We start from the raw sequence: 20,253 nt of genomic DNA on the forward strand, positions 1-20,253 counted from the left end.
CAGTGACCTAGCCTCCTAAGAAAAGGAGAATAAAAGCATGCCTTTCCACTTTGACCTTTGGCTACAGATAACTTGGGACCAAAGCTGAAATGGGCTTAGGGAGTTGCTGAGATGAGGCCCTTCCTGACAGGTTGGACGCCTATTGGTCAGCGGGACTCTTAAAGGGGCTGGGTGGTGATGGAGGCATGGAAAAAAATGGATCTACTGAAAAGCTCATCTTCTCCAGTGAAACAACAAACAAACAAATGAGTTCTTCCTTATTTTCACCCAGTAACAATAACAGCTGACATTCTGGGTCATCTTTCAAGGTTTAAAAAGATCTTTACCTACATTATCTCATTCAAAAGATCATAAATTTAGAGGTGACAAGAAATTGTGAAAGTCATTGAGTCTAATGCTACTGTTGTACAGTTGAGGAATCTGTGCCACACAGAGAGGCAAATGATTTGGCGTGGATCTGAGGTAGAATTTCAATCCAGGTCTTCCTGACACTAATTCAAACGTTCCTCACAACAACCCTGTAAAGGAGGTGATGCCATTATTCCACTTTATACTTGAGGAAACTAAGGCTGGGAGAAGTGATTCATCTAGGAGCAACCAATTAAGAAGGTATCAGAGACAGAGTTTGAACCAAGAACCTTTGGACTCCAACCTAATGAATGACTGAGCAGACTCGCCACAACTTGATACCTTGGTCCTACCTTAAAGGACAATCAATATGGAAGCCTCAGATGTTCCTTATAGGTCAGTTCTAGAGCCAGGAGGAACCTCATAAGTCATCTAGTCCACTCTTTGCATGGCACAGATAAGGAAACTGAGGCCCAGAGAGATAAATGATTTTCTGAAGAAGTTTACGTACACAGCTAGTACATGTCAGAGATGAAAACGGAGCCTGAGTCTTTTGACTCCAGAGCCTATATTCTTTCCATTGTAACATGGGCCTCCAGTCTAGCTATCTCTTGGGTACTTTCTTCATGGATGAGAGTATCCTATTTTCCCACCTCCAACACCCAGTTCCTCAGGACTGACTGTGAGCCTAATCTTCGGACACATTCTGTGCATTTGGTTCTATCATCTGTCCTCCCTCCCTTCCCAAGTGACAGCCTTCCTCATAGGGTGTGTGAGAAAGCACCCACACTGATAGCAGATTCCCCTTGTGTGCCTGGGAATGTCAGTAATACCGCCACACTGGAGGAGGTCGGGCAACTATCTAAACATCCAAAAGACCCTGCAACGTTGCCCAAGAAACTGGTTTTGCGTGTCTTTTCTAAAGCAGCTTGGCCCTACGCCATGACTACAAGTAAGCAACCTCTCTGAGCTGTCATGAGATAAGAGATACATTAAAGTGCATTATAAATGTTGTTACTATTGTTGTAATTATTAGGACTATTTCCTAGTTTGCTGGGAACCATAGACTTGGACCGAGGAGAGAGCTTGGAGGTCATCTGTTCTATCCCCCTTTTTTGACAGATGAGAAAATTGTAGCCCAATAAGGAGACTTTCCCAAAGTCACACAAATACTAAGTAGTATGGGCAAAATTTGAACCCAGATCCTGGGACTACAAAGTCAGTGCTCCTTCGAGTCAGTAAAATTGGTGGTAATTTTCCTGAGTCATTCTGGTTTAACAGGCACATGAACCAGGGAAGGCTTGCCTTGATAACTTAATAATGGCTTACAAATAGTGTGTGGTTTCTTCTGCTTCCACCATCTCATCCAACACTTTTGTTGGTGTAGATTTAGCAAGCTGTTCCTGATCAAAAACAAAGGTTTTAATCAGTCACGCTAATTATGTCAAAATACAGCTTTCTGGGAGGTGGGGTGCCACAAACAGGGAGTTGATTTTACCCCAATTTAACTACCAAGCAGTAGGAAAGTTAATTGTCCTTTGTCACTAAGCTTCCTCCTAATTTTACTTCAAAGGCAAGGTTATATGAGTGCTGAGCTTGGGAAGAGAGCTGAGTGCAAATCTACCCAAGATACTTAGCAGGTCTGGGACCCTAGGCAAGTCACTTCTCTGTAACAAATCTCACTTTCCCCATCTGTATCCATGGTATAATGAATCCAGGGACTGGCTTAAAAACAGGAAGACCAGGGTTCCACATCCTGTCTATGTGACCCTGAATAAATCATTGCATTTACCAACTCTCTGGGTCTCCAGGGCTCCAAGTTGCAAATGAATTGCCTCTTTACGTTGGTGGATGGAGTGTCCAGACTTGGAGTTCTCTACACTCATAAAAGCCTCACATTAGAAAGGATTTGGTAATGGCTTTGGTGTTGCAGAGATCAGATGACATTTATACATACACACATTGTGTTGTGTGTGTATGTGTATACACACACATATATGTATACAGGTATATAGTATATATGTATATATAGAGAGACATGTAGATAAATATGTATGCATGTATATGTGTCTATATGGCCATTTACATATATATGTGTGTCTATATACATGAGGGTATACACATGGTTGTATAGAAAATGTTTTGTAAATCCTAAAGCTCCTTATAATTGTTAGCTGTTGTAACCATCACCAAATGAAGTTACCCATGGGCTTTGTGTATGCTAACAGCACAGAAACTCCCCCAGCAGGTATAAATCTCTGGCCCTACATCCTCCACATCTGAGAAATATGCCCTTTTAATGGCAGCTTCCCCCCGGCCTGGAAAAATCAATTGGATGATCATACTTTAACATCTGAGATCAATCAGGCCTGCTTGTTTAGGGGGAAAGCAGTGGAGAAAGGGGAGCTCCAGTGGGACCGGTGGTGAAGACACCATTACCATTGCACAGCTGGAATTTTGTGGTAGCCGTTGTCTTCTTTTTCAAAAATACCAGCAGAACCACCCCACAGCACTGTCTTTGTTCCCCGGAAAGGGGTCAGGGAAGCAGATTTTTACACTGTGGAAAGGGGAATCTTTCTGTGGGTAAAAGTCTTCCCACACTGAAACAAGGCCTCACTACTCAGGAGGACAGGAGAGTTCAGCAACTCCAGCACAAGTGAGGGCAGGCAGCCAGCCAACTGCCTATGTGCCTTGAGGCACACAGGCCTCCACCCCAGGCATGTTCCAGGAGCCAGCTGGTCCCCTACATCATTCCCCCTCTTAAGGGATGCTTCCCCTAGCTGATGCCAAGCTCGTCTGTCTCCTGGTCATCTCCCTGTTACTTCCTGTGTTTGACTGGCTTTCAAACACCCGGGCTGATCTGCGAGGAAAGCGCCCTTCCATGCTCGGTACACAAGGAAGACAGAGATGTCCAGCCCAGCGCCTTTGTTTGTTCCTGTCAAAGTGATAGTGCGTGCTTGGTTTTAAAGAGCACTCTCAGACAGCTCACTTCTCCCAGGATAGTCATGTCCAACTTTGAGACTGGTATTGACCAAAAGTCAAAAAAGGCTGACTTTCTGCTCCCCTTCAGGAAGGTTTGTGAAGGTGTGGGAAATCCCACCCCCATTTCCTTCACATTAATATCTTACCTTCTCTTTGCCCAGGTTTGTAATATCCCTAAAAAGGAGCTATACCATGGGGTCATACATTGTGACTAATTAAATACCACGGCTATACACAAAATCACCAATGGTCTAGACAAACAGGTCACTCCTTCTGGGTCCCAGTTTCCTCCTATGTAAAATGACTGAGTTGCACAGCTGGACAGAATGAAAGAAAACTGGTTTTGAAGTCAGGAAGAGCTGAGTTAAAATCCTGCTTCTGAAGTTTACTACCCTTTAGTGAATCATTTCACTTTCTTACACCAAAGTATATTCATCTCTAAAGTGATGACATCAGACCAGATGGATTCTGGGAGCCCGGCCAGTTGTTTAGGTCTAGAGCTATGACTCCACCGTCATTCTATTCATTGAGCTTTCAATTTTGTTCAAACTCCTTCCAGGCAAGCTTGAGGAAGAACAGACATGAGCTTGAGAGAGTCGAGAGGGTTTTATTGTCTTCTGAGAATGAATGCAGATAGCTACCTCCCCGCTCTCTTCCTCCTTCCGTTGCCTAGAACATGTCTATCTGCATGGCTCCAGGTTGGAGGTGGTCCCTCGGCTCTGAAATGTATCATCCTTCGTCCACCCTTCTTGAATTCCCACCTCCCTCATGGGGCTTAGCTGACTGCTCTTCTCCCTGATATCCTCTCCTCCCCTCCCGCCTTATCAGAGACTCCCTTAACTCATATTTCAGTTGTTTGCAAGAGTGTTTATGTCTGCCTAAGATTAAGTGCTCTCAAGAACGGAAGTCTTGACTTGGTATCTTGTGAAACTCCACGTTTGCCTCTAGCCTAGCTGTATAGCATTTAAACAAGAGAAGAGAGAAGTGAGATTTAAAAGAAGGGGATTTTGGGAGAGAGGGGGGGAAGGGAGGGAAGGAGAGAGAGAGAGAGGGAGGGAGAGACAGAGAGGGAGGGAGGGAGACAGAGAGAAGGAAGGAGGGAGAGAGAGAGGGAAGGAGGGAGAGAGAGAGGGAGGGAGGGAGAGAGAGAAGGAAGGAAGGAGAGAGAGAGAGGGAGAGGGAGGGAGAGAGAGAGAAGGAAGGAAGGAGAGAGAGAGAGGGAGAGGGAGGGAGAGAGAGAGAAGGAAGGAGGGAGAGAGAGAGAGGGAGAGAGAGGAAGGATCCAGTTGTTTTCAGTTGCATTGATTGTTAAGTACATTGTTTTCTCATGGGGATTTCCAACAAATTTCTGCAATCTTGACCTAGACTTCTGTCGCTGACCTCCGTGGTTTTCTCGGTCTTCTGCTAGAGCTCAAATAAGGCTACAAATAGGATTTCTAGGTGTTTTCAAGGATTTCATTTCATGTGATACTGATCTAGAGTGGCCAGTGATGGGTCAGGCCCAGCATTCTTTTGAATGCCTTTCTGGAAGAAAATTCAGCCTCCTGATGTCATGTACATGAATCAGTTCTTTAATAAGGATTTATTAAGTGCCTACTATGTGCCAGCCACTGGGGACACAGCCACAAAATAAGGGAAGGCACCAACATGATGAGGGACCAGTATTGTTACCATCCTTCCTTTCCCAGTTTGAAATCTGAGACTCACAAAGGTGAAATCTTATCAGAACTAGTCAGTGTTACGCAGCTGCCAAGTGTCAGAGCGAGAGGGGGAACTCATGACTTGTGCCTTAAAGACCAGTGCCTTCTCTCATCCACCAGGCAACGTTGAAGGCAGTTGCTTTTAAAATCCCCAAGATGGGTCCGAAGATATGGTCCAGCGGTCTACACAGGCCTCTGAAATCTTTTGACCCATTTTCAAGGGTCTGCTGTGCAGACAGCTTGTAGCCTCTGCTGCTGCTGGCTACTGCTGGCTCTCCCTGGCCATCACGGCAGAGTGATTTACACACTCCTAGTTACGCTTCCTGGGGCAGGGCTGGTGTTTTTGTTGGCTACACTGTACTTGTTGCTTTCCTTTCAACAGAGAAAGCTGTAGCTCATTTGGACAGTGCCACATTTTAACACACCTGCTGAATCGCGTTCCACAGGGATCATGAGCATTTTTTCAATGCTTCCTCTTTGCAGACTTGGGCACTTTCTGAATGAAGAACCGTCAGAACTTCCCCTAATATCTGCTTCTTAAGAAACTTAATGATGTCATTTCTGAAAATTGATTGGGGGGTGGAATTTGATTTCTGGGTTGTGTGTGTGTGTGTGTGTGTGTGTGTGTGTGCATGCGTGCGTGCGTGTGTGCCTTTAGTTTTCTGGAAAGGTAAGAGGTTCTTGAGGTAGGAGAAGGAAAGGTATGCAGCTCCAATCCCTCAGTTTCCTCATCTACAAAATGAGAGGGTTGGACTGGATGGTTTCTAAATTCTGTTCCAGTTCAGAATACAACATTCCTTGTAGGAGTGATGAAAGTAAGAATTTGGCCTCATCTTGTAAACCTCTATATGTAGTAGCCTTTTAATTACCGTGTCTGTCATTTTTTCCCTATTATGTAACCCAGGGTCAAGACAAAGAGGAAATAATGGATTTGATTCTATTTTTTTAGAAATTTCTGCCAATAGATCGATTCATAGCATCTTGGAGATGAAAGTGACCATAAGATAAAAAATAACTCACATACATGTAATATTTTACAAAAATAATTGCATTTGAAAAGGAGTGTAGTGTAAATATTGTTATCCCTGTGTCACAGATGAAAAAACTGAGGCCTCCACATAGGTGGCTAGCAGAAAGGCTGGTACCAGAATCCAGTCTTAATGAGAATGAATTTCTTTGTTGACTTTCCTATCATTCCTTCTTTCTTTCCTTTTTTTCCCTCCTTTCTTCCTTTTTGCCTTTTTCTCTCTTTTTATTTCAACATAGACCAGTTTGATTTTCAAATTCAAGAACACAGAAGTCACTTTCATTTGGGCCCCAAAGTGGGTCATCCTCATACACAAGGTACAGAGTCTTTATGATTTACATTACTGCCCAAGGCAAGAAAGGGCAGTGTGCCTCCATGTTGGTTCTCCCACAGAACTCTTTCCTCTATAACCATGTCCCATCTGTAAAGTTCCCCGTTTCCTCTTTTTGACCATTCACCTCACTTGGTTGAGTTTTAGAGGAAACCATGCCTCCTCCCATGGTTCCTTCTCCCTTCACCCACTCCAGAGAGTTTTCTGGGACTGAGATCCGGTTCCTAAACCAGGGTCATGGGCAGGGAATGGAGAGCCCTCAGAAGAGCAAATGTTCTTTTCTCTGTCCCTGGCTTTGGATGTTGCTGTTGGGAAACAGGGGCTTTTATTTGGTTTGGCACTCGGATGTGCGGTTTACCTTTCTCTGGAAAAGTCTGTTTCCCGTGGAGCCAGGACCTGAGCCCTTCGGGATTGGCTGAGGCTGTTGGGAGCTGGGCTGGGTGTTTATTTAATCTGCCCATGTTGTGTCTGCACTGTGGCCACTTTCCATCACAGTTGTGTCTGTAGTTGAACTGTCTAATTATTTTACCACTGTTCTGTCTTTTGTTTCTGTCTAATGCTCCTGTATTCCCCCTAGAGTTGCACTTCCAGCTAATTTAGAAAGGGAAATAGATTAACTTCCATGTAAAACTAGACTCTAGACAAGAGATCTCATGGTGGGCAAGAGGGATTTGTCATTATCCTCTTGTTCATGAAAAGAAAGAAGACCTGACTGAGATGGGGTAGTGAGTCACTTGCAAGCACATAAAACGTCTGTGATTTTTGTCAGAATGGGGAACTCCCACTGTGGGAACTCCCTCTACCATCACTGATTCCAACCCTCTAGAGCTCAGTAGATAAATCCTTCTACTTCTTGGTTTGTCACTAGAATTGGGCACTGGTGAGCACTGCCTCCTTCTTGGAAACTCTTCCCTTGGCATCCAAATTCTATCTCTTGTTTGTCTCACCACCACCACCATTCTGCCTTCAATTCCTCAGCTGCTTTAGCTTTCTCCTCCTGCCTCATAATGGCTGCACCTAAGGTCTCTTAACCCTCTCTCTGAGCCTCTCCCTTGGAGATCTTATATACTGCCACAGCTTCCATGATCATGTCTAGGTGAATGATTCAAGCTACCATCTCCCCTGAGAACATCTCTGATTGCTGTACAGACTTTTCCACCTAGATTAATCAACCAAATGGCAAACATTTATTAAGCACTCATTCTTTGTGAGAGACTGTGCTAAACACCTGAGATAAGGAAAGAAAGAAAGGAAGGAAGGAAGGAAGGAAGGAAGGAAGGAAGGAAGGAAGGAAGGAAGGGAGAGAAGGAGGGAGGGAGGGAGTAAAGAAAGGGAGGGAGGAAGGAAGAAAAAGAAAAAGAATCCTTGCTCTGAAGGAGTTTACATTCTAAGCTAAGTGAGGGAGATGTTATGTATTTGAATGTTGCACGGTACTTCAGACTAAACATGTCAGACAGCATGGTATAGTGCAAGAAGTCATGGATTTCCTTCAGAGGACCCTGGGTTTAAATCCTACCACTCATACTCATTACCTTTGTGACACTGGACATATCACTTAACCTTTCTGGACCTCAGCTTCCTCAACTATAAAAGCAGAGGATTAGATAGCCTTTGATATTTGGTCAACCTTGAAATCTAAAATTGAACTCATCATCTCCCCACTCCACCTGCCCCTCCTTTTCACCTTCCTGTCTCTGATGAGTGTATCACCACCCTGCCAACCACCCAGCCTTATAAACTCAGGTTCATCTGAGGCTCATGCCCTCTCTGCTCCACCATCCCCCATCCTATTGGCCTATGCTAAATCTTGGTAATTCTCTCTAAACTCTATCCCTCCTATCCTTCCCATTCTTTCTATTCCCACTGCAGCCAATGTAGTTCCTGCTCATATTTCTTTCTATCAAGATTACTGTAATAGCCTCCTAACTGATCATCCATCCTCCAGTCTATCTGTCCTCTCTCCTCTCCTCACACCTCTCTTCTCCCCAGCTCAGCTAGTCTTCTTCCTGATACTAGGTTCTGCTACACTGCTTGTCTAATGACAAACCTTAGGTCACACCCCACTTAAACTCCTCCTCCTGAAGTTTAAGATTCTGAAAAAACCCAGCTCCAGGCTCCATTCTGATCAGATAGAGAGCATTCAAACTGAAATCTTCTTCCTCCCTTTCCAGACCCCAGTTCTCCATTTCCCCATCCTATCTCCATGACTTTCCTCACCCATGTTGCAGTGGGAGTCACCAACCCTCCCATCTCACATCCATTTCTTGAAGCCCCCGCCTTCCATCAAGAACCAAGTCAAGCCCCAAACCAGTTCATCTTCTCCATGTAATTTTCCTTGAACTTTGATCACCACCAAAGTGATCTCTCCCATTTTACATTCTCATAATACTTAACTTAGAGTTTTCTGAGCTTGTCCAAGGATCATCAAACTTTGCTTTTACAAATGAGCAAAGTGAGATTGAGAGAGACTGAATAATTGTCCACACTTGGGAAACAAGTGTCAGAGGCACAGGATCCTTTGATCACATGGCCAGTATTCTTTCTCCTGCCCCATTCTGCTTCCCTTTGTCAGCCTTTCGCTGACATTAGACTGTACACTCACTGAAAGCAGTCTGGGTCACATTCTCTTTTGTAACAGTCAACTTGGAAAAGTAGTGAAAGAATCAGAAGGGATCTTTGCTCAAATTCTGCCTGAAGCACTTGCTAGTCATATGGCTCTGGCCTGTTTCCTCATCTGTAAAATGGGGATAGGAACAAAACCTAGCCCAGAGTTGTTGGAAGGATCAAATGAGGTAATCTGTGTCAAGTGCTTTGCAAAACTTAAATGACTTCATACATAAAAAGTAATATAATTCCTTATTTTAAAAGTCTCTATAAATATTAAGGCCATCTTTGTACTCCTGTGCCTTGTATGTGTTACACCTTTAAACCTCTGTTGAACTCAATGAATGATAAAACATTGATTAAGCACCTACTATGTGCCAGGCACTGTACTAATTGTTTGGGATACAAAAAGAGGTAAAAGATAGTCCCTGACCTCAGAGAGTTCAAGTCAACTGGGGGAGCAACACACAAATATGTACTAATAAGCTATATGCAGGGTAAATAGAAAGTGATCAACAAGAGGAAGGACTTGAGAAGGCTTCTTGTAGGAGGTGGGATTTTACTTGGGCTTTATAGAAGCCAAGGAGGCCAGGGGGCAGAGAGCAGGAGGTAGAGCCATGGGGGAAGTGAAGGAGCTGAAGTAGGGAAGGCCGTGGGGAAGGGCAGTGAGCAGCCACAGGCTTCTCCTTTTGCTTTGCTCATTCACCTTTTGAGGTCGGGGTGTTCACTTGCCTCTACTTGGCCAAGTCCCTGGCAATGCAGGTTTCTGTTCCTTCATCAGGAAGCATCCAACCAGCTCATACAAACTGCTTGTGAGTAGTTCATGTGTCATGGATATCACATGGATATGTTGTGTCATCTGGTGCAGAGGGAGGCTACAGGAAATGGGGAAGGAATTATTTCGGCTCTACAGAGTGAGACTAAAGGGCACAGCTTGGCATAGAAAAGCCCGTTCTGTCCTCCAGCCTCAACTCAGACGCAGACCTAGAGGAAAAACACTCTCAATTTCGTGATCCTCATCATCAGGGACAGTGTCACCATCAAATTTTCTAACCACAGGTTTGGTGTAGGCAAGAGACGCTCAGAGTATGGTCAGGAACCCCTGCAGGTCCTTGAGATGCTTTTAGGGCAGCTTGGAGGTGAAAGCTATGTTGTCTTAATCAGGTGTTTTGCTTCCTAATATAGTAATAATATCAATAAATATAAACCAAACAATTAAAAGGTGTTGTGGTGGTGGTGATGGTGGTGGCAGTGGTATGTGTGTGTGTGTGTGTGTGTGTGTGTGTGTGTGTGTGTGTGTGTGTGTGTGTGTGTGTGTCCGAGGGTGATCCTCAATAAATTTTAAGAGTGCAAAGGGGTCCTTAGGCCAAAAATTTTGAGGGCCACTGGTATGGTGGACTGAATGCTGGTCTTGAAGTCAAAATAATCTGAGTTCAAATTCTGCCAGTTTATTAGTTCTGAAACCTCAAAGAAACAAGCTAGCTAAATCATGAACCAAGTGGCAGAGTCCCACTGGTCGTTGAAGTGTGATTGACAATCAGGTGTATCTCAGAATATGTTCAAAACCACCAAAAAGCAGGCCATGTCTATCTGAGGTGGCAAAGCAGAAAGCACATTGGGTTTGGAATCCAAAGACCTGGGTTTGTGTTTCAGCTCACCACTTACTATCTCTGTGACTTTGAGCCTTGGTTTCCTCCTCTGTAAAAGAAGCACACTCACATGGCCCACTGTAGAGCTGTGATGAAGGAAAATGCCATGAAGAGGAAAGAGCCCTGGGATTGTAGCCAGGAGATCTGTGTTTGAGTCTCCTTGACCAGAGGAAACATCTGAACTCTTCCTTGATGTGTGACCTTCTCTCTCTGGGCTTCACCGTGCTTAGCAGTAAAGTGGACTGGAAGCTTGGAGAAATCCAGGCTTTTAAATCTGCAGCAAAGTAGCTGTGCAACGCTCACGAGTTCACCTTTCCTTTGAAGATAGAACCACCTTCTAATGGGAGAGAAGAGTTTCACTAAGTTTCTCATCAATCAGTCAAACAGCATTTAATGTCATTATCCTCCCAATCTACTTCGGTTCATTCCATACATTGAAACGTTTTGTCAGTAGCTGCCAAGGACCTCAAAGCCCTGGATTTCCATTCTGTAATGGATGCTACATCAGGGAATTTGTCCATGCCTTGGTTTTCTTTTAATGGGACATGCTCTGAAGGCGCTTCCCTACCTGTCTCAGAAAAGCAGCAAATGACCATAATTTTAAGGGATGGTCCAATTCAGGGATCAAGGGGATCAGCAGCTGCTCTTAGGATTTTCTCAGAACTATTTTACTAAGACTTCCCAGACTGAAGGATTAATAATAACCTCTTTTAAAGGTTTTATTGGATTCATTTAATCCATTTTGTTTGGGAGAGTAAAAAGAGTATGAGGTCTGGAAGCAGAGGACCCAACTCCAAGACTTTCTTCTTCTTGTGCCCTTAATTTTCATGGACCTTCTTATCTGTAGAACAGGGATAATAATAGTCTCCACCTCACAAGGTTGTTAGGAGGATCATTTGAGATAATATTTCCCTTTGCAAACCTTAAGTACTACATAAATGTTATCTCTTAGTTTTAAGCACACAATATGTGTCAGGTGTATACTTGCCCCCTGACCAGCGGGGGATTAGTGACATCTGTGTCATCATCCTCATTAGTACGCAGCTATTCTCAGAATCCTAGTTTTAGAACTAGAAGGAACCTTTGAAGTCAACTAGTATAAGCTCCTCACTTAGGAACCTGAGACCCAACTGGGAGAAATTCCTATCCCAAGGTCACAGAGTGAGGAGGTGCCCACTGGGGATTTGAACCCTGTTCTCTGACCCCAGATCCAGCACCTGTGAGCTCTCAGGCATGTGGATTCTTCTTTAGCTATTACTTTGTGGGGCAGCTCAGTGTGGGGTAGCTGGAGAACACGGGCAAAGAGACCAGCTTTTTGGTGGCACTCTGTCCTTCTAAGTATGTCCCCCACCTTGGAGCCAGTTCTGTTTCTAAGATACTGCTTCTTCCATGGAGTCATAGTTGCCGTTGGCGAGTAGGCGCCAACTGGACAAGAACTCTTTTCTTCTCAGCTAATATTAGCGGTCCTTGTCCCTGGTTCACTTAGCTTGGGTTCACATGCCTCCTCGGTCTGGGGGAAAAAGCCAGCCTCCTGTCTTCAGGTCCCTGAAGATAATCGGGAGAGCCAAGGCTTGGCATTGTCGGGCTGAAAGGGACCACTTGATGGAAGGTGGTGTGTGTTTCCCAGCAGCAGGCCTGGGGTCCCATCCTAGCTCAGGCCTCTTCCTTTTACAAAGGAGCCTCAGGAAGGTTTCAGGCAGCTTGCTGATGGACACACAGAGAAAGGGTCCGGAACGTCTGAAATAGTTCAACAATTGAGAAAAGAGTGCTTGGGTCCATTAGGAAAAGGTGAAAAGCGCCTTTGTCGAGATTACCTTTCTTTCCCCTCTCAAATTAGAGAGACCTTTGAACCCTAAATGTTGGTGCTTGGGAGCATCTTAGGAGGGACTTCAGTACTAGAGAAGCAAAGGAGTCCTGTGAACCGGGGCGGGGGGGGGGGGGGGGGGGGGATGGAAGGTGCTGTTTCTTGTCCTATAGCCTCAGCTTCCACACCCGTTAAATGGGGGAGTTGGCCCAGAAGGCCCTTGAGGCCACCTTACAGCCTTGGTTTTCCACAAATGGAGTGTGACTCCCTTTGCCTCCCCAAGGTCCTGCCATTTTCGTGATATTTTCACTAACCAAGTACAAAATAGTATTCGAGATCATGTCCTGTGTCAGGTCAGTGGGAAGGCCTTAGTAACATTGGCAAGCCATTGCTCCAGGCGGCAGAGCAGAAAGATTCTGCACAATGGGGCGCCTGTCTCACAGCTGGGCACATGCAGTGGCCTCCCTGCCAGCCCCCATGTTTCTTCCTGTTCTTCGTGGAGTGGTCTAATTAACTTCAGCCGCAGGGTCCCATGCTTCCACAAGGGTCCCAGTGGAGCGAGAGTCCTGGGGGAAGGGCAGCGTGAGGGTCCAGTGGGAGTGCAGTGCCCACCTGTCATGCCCCTCCTGTACTTACAACCGACTGAGGTTCTGATGATCTCAGGGTCAGACGGTACCTTAGAGACCAGCTGCGGCCTGATTGACAATCCCCTCAACAATAGACCCAAAACCCAATTGTTCACCCTTTACTTGGAGACCTCTGGAGGCAGTAAAACTATTCCCTTCTCAGGCAGCCAAGCCTTCTCATCTGCTACTTTAATTGCTAGGAAGTTTTTCAACAAAGAGGACTAGTTATTCAGAGATGGCCCAAAACAAATCCGGTGCCATCTTTAATACAAACAAACCTTTCATGGACCTAGACTTAATACCAACCCAGCTTCATTTTTTAAAAATGTGCTCTGGGCTTGCTTTGTAATCATGGAATATTAAAAAACATAGGCCACAGGGGTGGCTGAACAAGAAAGGGCCTTAGAACATATAGAATGGCAGAGCTGGAAGGGGCCTTAGAACACGGGCTGTTAGAAGGAAAGGAGGAAAGAAAGAAGCATTTACTAAGTGCATATGTGCTGGGCATTGTGCTAAGTGCTTTACAAATATCATTTCATTCTTATAATTTCCCTTCAAGGTAGGGGTCCATTTTACAGTTGAGGAAACTGAGGCAGGAAGCTAAGTGACTTGCCCAAGGTCACACAGCCAGTAAGTGTTGGAAGCCAGATTTGAACTCACATCTTCATGATTCCCAGACCAGCCATCTGGCTGCTTCTGACTACAGAAGGGCTGATCTGCAAGGGGGCTTAGAACACATTTTACAGCTGGGACAGCCTGAGAATATAGAATATTAGGCCTGGAAATGACCTCAGATGTTAGAGCAGAAAGAGACCTTTGAACTTTAAATGTTGATGCTAGGGGGCATCTTAGGAAGCAGGCCCCTGACAGGAAAGGTTAGAACATGGAATGTGGAGCTGAAAGGAACCTTAAGGATAATCTGCAGCCTCCCTCCTGTCTGTTTAATTTGCCTAAAGGATTATCGTGTACCAGTCCATCTATCAGCGCACATAGCCTAAAATGCTTTCCCTCTACAGGAAATTCTGACAACTGGTAAAATAACGGAGAGGGAAACAATATCTCTCTGTAGCAGCCTCCAAAGTTAAGAAAAATTGGAGCCATAAAACAAGCGGTTCCTCTGGGGAATGCTTGTTTCAAAATTACATCGCAGCTACTGATGGTATTTCTTTATAGCTATTAAAGAAAGTCAAGGAACAAACATGAATTACAGTTGCCCTCATGGAGAAGATGGATTTCAGGAAATCTCCCTGGGCAAAGCTGAGTTTTGAATCTTTTAAGATTCTCTCTCTCTTTTAAGTTCTATTTGTATTTTAAAAGAAAAGCCCAATTCAGGTCACTATCAGATTTCCATACATCAAAGGGATGACCCATGATTTTGTTAAAATGGGTATTGACCAATATGTCTTAATATATAGCCTTTGGGAGTTTCTGTGACTGAAAACTATTGTGATTCAATACCCCTTCTGGTAACATGTCTAGAGAGGCTGGTCATCTGATGTGAGACTTACTGTCATCCTTGGACCCATATTTGAAACTTTTGCAGCATGGTAGAAACTTCCAGATTCTGCACACTGCTGATCTCCCCATTGGGAACTCAAGGTTACCTTCATGCCAAGAAGAGGTGTTGGAAGAGGACCTCAGAGTAAGACAGTTAGGTCCAATGCTAACCAATCCAAACTCCTAATTCAAGCACCTTAAGGAGCCCTCCTGGGCATTCCTTTTCCTGAACAATATGTTTTTGGAGACCTGTGCTTGCTTGTGTTGAGAGTGGCCCCTATGGGGACCCTTTGGCTCCAAGTAGGATTCTGACAAAATTCTCCCAGAGGAAAGGAAAAGCAGAGAACATAAAAGAAACCTCCAATCCAGTAGATACAGCATGATTGTCGGGGAGGGGAAATCATCCTTTCGTTTTTAAAGTGGGGAGAATTTCTTGGTATTTCCAAGATCTCAACCCTAACCTAGATGTCTTGGACTGGCTATGAAAACTGGATAGGAGGCAGTGAAGGTAGGCATGAGGCTCTAAAATCTGATTAAGTGTGTTTCTCCCTTGGCCCCTGACCAGTCCTTCAAGACAAAGCATTGCCAATTTGGGTCATTTTCATTATTTCTCAGTCATAGAAGGTTAGTAATAATTCCTAGGCAAGTTGATTAATCCTCCATTTGCCTCAGTTTCCTCGGCTATAAGATGGGGATAAAAATAAATCAAATGAGATCATAATTGCCATAATCACTTAGCACAGCACCTGGCACATAGTAGGTGCTTTGAAAATGCTCTCAGAAGTAGAGGCAAAGATTGAGAGCCTTTGGGGTAAGCATCCAAGTGTCAGAACCAGAATTCAACACCTGGTCTCTCTTGACTCCAAGTCTAGAACCTTTTTCACTATATCATTTGGACTCTGGTACATAACACACATTGAGAGCTCAGAAAGCTCCCATCTACTTCTTTAAGAATTCAAAGGAATGTAGGCAACTAAATGGGGCAGCTAGTAGTGTTAGGTTAGACCTGAGTTCAAATCCAGGCAAAGAAATTTAGTAATTGTGTGATCTTGGGCAAAGTCACCAACCTTCTCTCGGCCTCAGTTACCTCATTAGTAAAATAGAACAATCGGGGTTGTAAAGAGTTACATCAGCATTGTGTAGTTAGATATTGATTTATTCTATTTCCCTTCATTTTGTTGTCCACCAGCAACTGAGCCAGAATTAGAATCTGGGGCTCCTGGCTTCCTCTTTACCCTATGCCAAGCTGCCTTCTTCCGATTGAATGAGCTGAAATTTCATACAACTGCTCGAGGTGGAAATCCTAACTAGGCCACATACGCTACACTATCTCCCCAGCCTTAAGCGTAGATATGTTACATCCTGCCTGTCCCCCACAACGTCTCATCATATACACTGGAGCTAATTGAATTAATTGGACTCGTGACACCCTCAACCGGCTCCTCGAGGGCAGGGGCTGTGGCTGTCTCTCTTGGAGACTTGCACTGGTTCCTAAATAAATGGGGTCCTCATAAATGCTCCCTGATGAGGATGATACCCTCACTCAGCTCAGTGATGCTGAATGCACAGCCTCTTTTTTTTTTTTTTAAAGAAGCAGATGTTTGTTACTGAACAGTATTTAGAGGCCTGGGTCTCTTTCTCATAGTAGATGGAGGGGCAACAGCTGTTCCTAACATCATTCAAGGACCAGTTGCGTTGAAGTTGTGTTAGCAAGAATATATTACTGAGTGATGAGCCTCTGCCCTGAATGATGGGCTTATGGGGGAACTCTCTTTGTCTCTCTTGAGCTGTTCCTTGCCAGTGTCTTCCCCACAATCAGGGTGGGAATTGGTGGGACACTACCCATTTGGCTCTGATGAGGGATTAAAGTCTTTTACTTATGTCCTCTGGCTGGCCTAGTAAAGGAAAACACATGAATTTCTTGTGAGCCATGGTTTAGATGGATGCCACAAATCTAGCATAGATCTCAGGAGGGATCTACATGCCACAGTGGCTTAGGTGCTACATTCTGCTAAGTTTTTAAAAATAATATCTAGTATCTTTGATTTGTCTGATGAGAAAAGATGCAAGAAAAAAGAGTTTCATTTCACAAAAGAATGAGTGAGGATGACGATTCTATCTTCTCCCTTCCAAAGCAGTCCTAAGTCTAGAGTGGGCCTCTCCAGTTGGGCCACAGCAACAGATGTGCTGAAGCCAAGACCTTAAGGAGGACACGTGATATAATGTCAGGAAACTTCTTTCAGAAACTGCCTGATCATGGGGTTCAGATACTGCTATCTCTGCCCCTTACTATGAGCATGGCCCCCTCTCTGGGCCCCAGTTCTCTTGTCTAGAAGAGGCAAGGCTGATCTTCAAGGTCTAGTTCTGCATCAATGACTGATGTTCCAGGACCCTTCCTCCCCTGTAATTTTCAGGTAGTGACTGGAGGCAGAAATCGTGGTAGCAGCCTTCTTCTCCCCTCAGCCCCAACCTCCTTGTTGCTCCCAGCCTCTCACTTGATCTATTCTGACAGGGCCTTTTAAATGCCTCTGCTTACCCTGTATCAGCTGAGAAACACATGACTCCAGATGGTGAAGAGGTGGCCACAACCTTTCCCAGCTCTTAATCTCCAGAGTTTTATGACAGGAGCCTCAGCCATGAACCCCTGATGCCTCTGGCTGTGACCCCAGTCATGTGGGCCATTTGCATCAGCCATCCTCCCCCGAGCTGGAGTTACTTCAAAAGGGAATTTGTCTGCTCATTAGGACTTCCTAACATCGTCACAAATAAGCCAATCCCGGAAAGAAGGCCTTCGGAGCAGGACATGGAAGAAGCCTTTTTTTTTGGCATGTGATTCATACAAATATATCTATATAATATTCAAATAATATATGCATATATGAATATAAATTACTTGCGAAAATTTTATTCAAATTCATATTTAGAGGGCTTTCTTTCCTGGGCCAGCTTCTCTGGGAGGATGTAACGTAATGTAATGTAGTGTATCAATATGGATATATGTACATGTGTGCATGTATACACATAAAATGTGATTTATATTCAAATAATATATGCATGTTCATATACACACTTGTGTGTTTTTATACACACATGCACCCCACGAACCCCATGTTTTCAGTTGTTTCTAAGTTGCTTTTGCCCGAGGAGATTCCCTGATGGGCTGGTTGGGGTGGGGCTGGAGCCTGGGAGGTAGAGGTACAGTGGGTGCCACTGTATTGTTATCACTCTTTTACAGATGAGGAGACCGAGGCCAAGAGAAGTCCAATGATCCAGCCGAGGTCACCCAGATAGGGGAAGAGATGTCTCATTGCTCTAGGCCTCATTTTTATAGCCTATTAAAGAAAGAGGTTGGGCCGATGCCTTTGAATGTCTCATTTTGCTCTAGGGACTGACCCTGTGCAATAGAAGATCATTGGTATTGGAATCAGAGAGGACTGTGGTTCAGATCCCACTTCTGAACATCACGACCTGTGTGACCTCAAGGAAGCCACTTCCTCTTTCTGGGGAGGCCTTAGCTTCTTTATCTATAAAATAAGGGGTTCAGGCTAGGTGAAGGTCCCTTTTAGTTTTAAACTTCAAAGTTAATTAAATCGACACAGAACTCCAAATCCCACATCCAGATTAGCCTTCCCCTCCCCCAATGCTGCTTCTACCATTCCTAGGTCCCCAATCTGTAATTTAGCCTCATATTGCTCCATAGAAAATTCTGTTAAGCCCCCCTAGAAGAGGACAAGTCTGTGGTGTGGCTATGCCTTTGGGGCATGAGACTAGCCAACAGAGAGGCTCTCTTCTAGCCCTTCACCTAAAATAACCTTCATGGCACTGCTGATGATGGGGCACAGACCTTGTTATCTGGGGAGGAGAGTCGTTGTTGGTGCAGCATGCAGATGGGAAGAAAGGGCCTTAGAGATGGCCAGATGCCACGGGAAACTCCTGCCTGAGCATTTCAATGGTTCCCTAAAACTCAGTCCAAAAGGCCAGGTCTAGGTTTGGAGATTCAGTCCTCCTGCCCTTCAGCTGATGTTGGCTAGATAGAGGAAGACAGGAAATTGGATAAAAAGTAGGGAGGTGTGAATTATCCACTGTTAAAAAAAAAGGGAAAGAAGGAGTGGGAGACAGAATTAGAACCTAAGAATCAATTCAGTTTTCTTTTTCAATTCTTCCCCGAGTTCTTAAGGAAAGAATTAGATAGAATACTAAAATGTTCACAACACGTAATTGTTCATAATCCCAGGTGACTCATCATTGTGACTGACAGTCAACAATCAATGGACCATCTAGGGATTCATCCTGCCCCCAAGACTGGGAGGTTGAAAGGGGCTAATCCGTCCTGTAAGCTCTTGCCACTGGCCATTAACAAGAGATGAGCTACATATGCAGTCCTTTCAAGAAGGAACACATCCAGGATATCAGGATATTTCCCCCTCCCCACCAGCTCCTTCCCCTAACCTTTTTTTTTTTTTTTTGGTCTCAGTCAGTTAAAGCCGGCAATTTAGGCATAGAGTGGGTTTGTTAAGATAGAAAACGCAGTTGGTGGATTTTGTTTTGGGTGTTTTGTTTTGCTTTTAAATAACGCTCATCTTCCGACCACCCTATCAGAAAATATTTACAGCTGTGGCATGTTGGAAAGGAAGAAAATCAGCCCAGAAACGGAGCGATTGGGTGATGATGCGAGTGTGGGGAATCTGTCCTTTGTCTTGGGGATGCTCTTGTCGGCTTCTTCGCTCTGTAGGAGAAAGGGTTAAAGAACACCTAGTCAAGTTGGGGGAGGGTGGCCACTTCAGGATTCCTTAAGTATCTCGAGGGCTCCCTCCATCTTTATCAACGTTTTAGAAAGATGGCCGTGTTTCCCATGCTGGCAACCCCCTCCGAAAAGATTCATCACTCCTCCCCTGTCTTTTTCTGCTGAGCAGGAATAATGTGAACTGGAAAGCCCTTGAGCCACCAAAGGCATTGGGCGATCTATAATTCATAAGTGCCTCCAACCAGCCAGCTGGATCCGTTTGGGCAGACTCTCTCTTGCTCCTCCGTGCAGTCCCTGATTTCATTATCCCCTTCTGCCAGAAAATCACAGGGCGATACAGCTTTTCTGCAAGAATGGAATGCAAAGATGGGCTTTGTTTGGGACCGGAGAATGCCCCCAGTCGGGGAATCTCTCCATTTTAGGACTTGTCATTTGGCCACTGGATCTGCTGGGGTTTCCTCGTTCCTCAGGAGTTGCTGTCCCTGGGCACTGGGTATTCTTTGCAAGGAATTTTTGCCGGTCGTGGTGTGCAGAGCTCTCCAAAATGCCAGAGGCAAACTATCTATTATCTGTATCTTGGGGTTACATCAAGGTGGGTTTCTCTGCTTAAAGATTACTTGTGAATGTTTAAGTGTGGCTTGAGACAAAGACGAGCAATATTTCTGTGTGCGTGTTTTATGTGAAGAAAGCATCTGTGATTGTTCCCCAAGAATTAGCTGTGTGACTGAGCACCCCTCGACTCTGAAAGAGTAGCAAAGCCTATTACTATCCTTCCTGGGTTCTAAGATTATTTCTGTTTCAAACAAGTGTTTCACTTATTTTCCCAAACTTTTCATGTGCAAATTTCTTTTTGCCACGCAGGTTATTAATCCAAATTATACATTGCAGCTAAGTGCTAAAAAAAAAAAATTAGAAAGCAGCATCTTGTATGATCTTAGACA

At 44.6% G+C, this 20,253-nt stretch overlaps 1 protein-coding gene across 4 annotated transcripts in view; it reads left to right on the forward strand.

The window, feature by feature from the left end:
- PDE4B (phosphodiesterase 4B) overlaps positions 1-20,253 on the forward strand; it is a 633,414-nt gene that overhangs the window by 592,210 nt on the left and 20,951 nt on the right. The window contains exon 1 of one of the 4 annotated variants that reach the window (XM_072649763.1): positions 12,628-19,904. The exons of the other annotated variants lie outside the window; for them this stretch is intronic. Coding sequence (XP_072505864.1) covers positions 19,671-19,904 — 234 coding nt within the window. The 5' untranslated portion in view covers positions 12,628-19,670. Of the gene's footprint in view, positions 1-12,627; positions 19,905-20,253 lie in introns of those variants that run through there. 4 annotated transcript variants of the gene reach the window in all.

The sequence above is a fragment of the Notamacropus eugenii genome, chromosome 2 (genome assembly GCF_028372415.1).
Source record: "Notamacropus eugenii isolate mMacEug1 chromosome 2, mMacEug1.pri_v2, whole genome shotgun sequence".
Lineage (NCBI taxonomy): Eukaryota > Metazoa > Chordata > Mammalia > Diprotodontia > Macropodidae > Notamacropus > Notamacropus eugenii.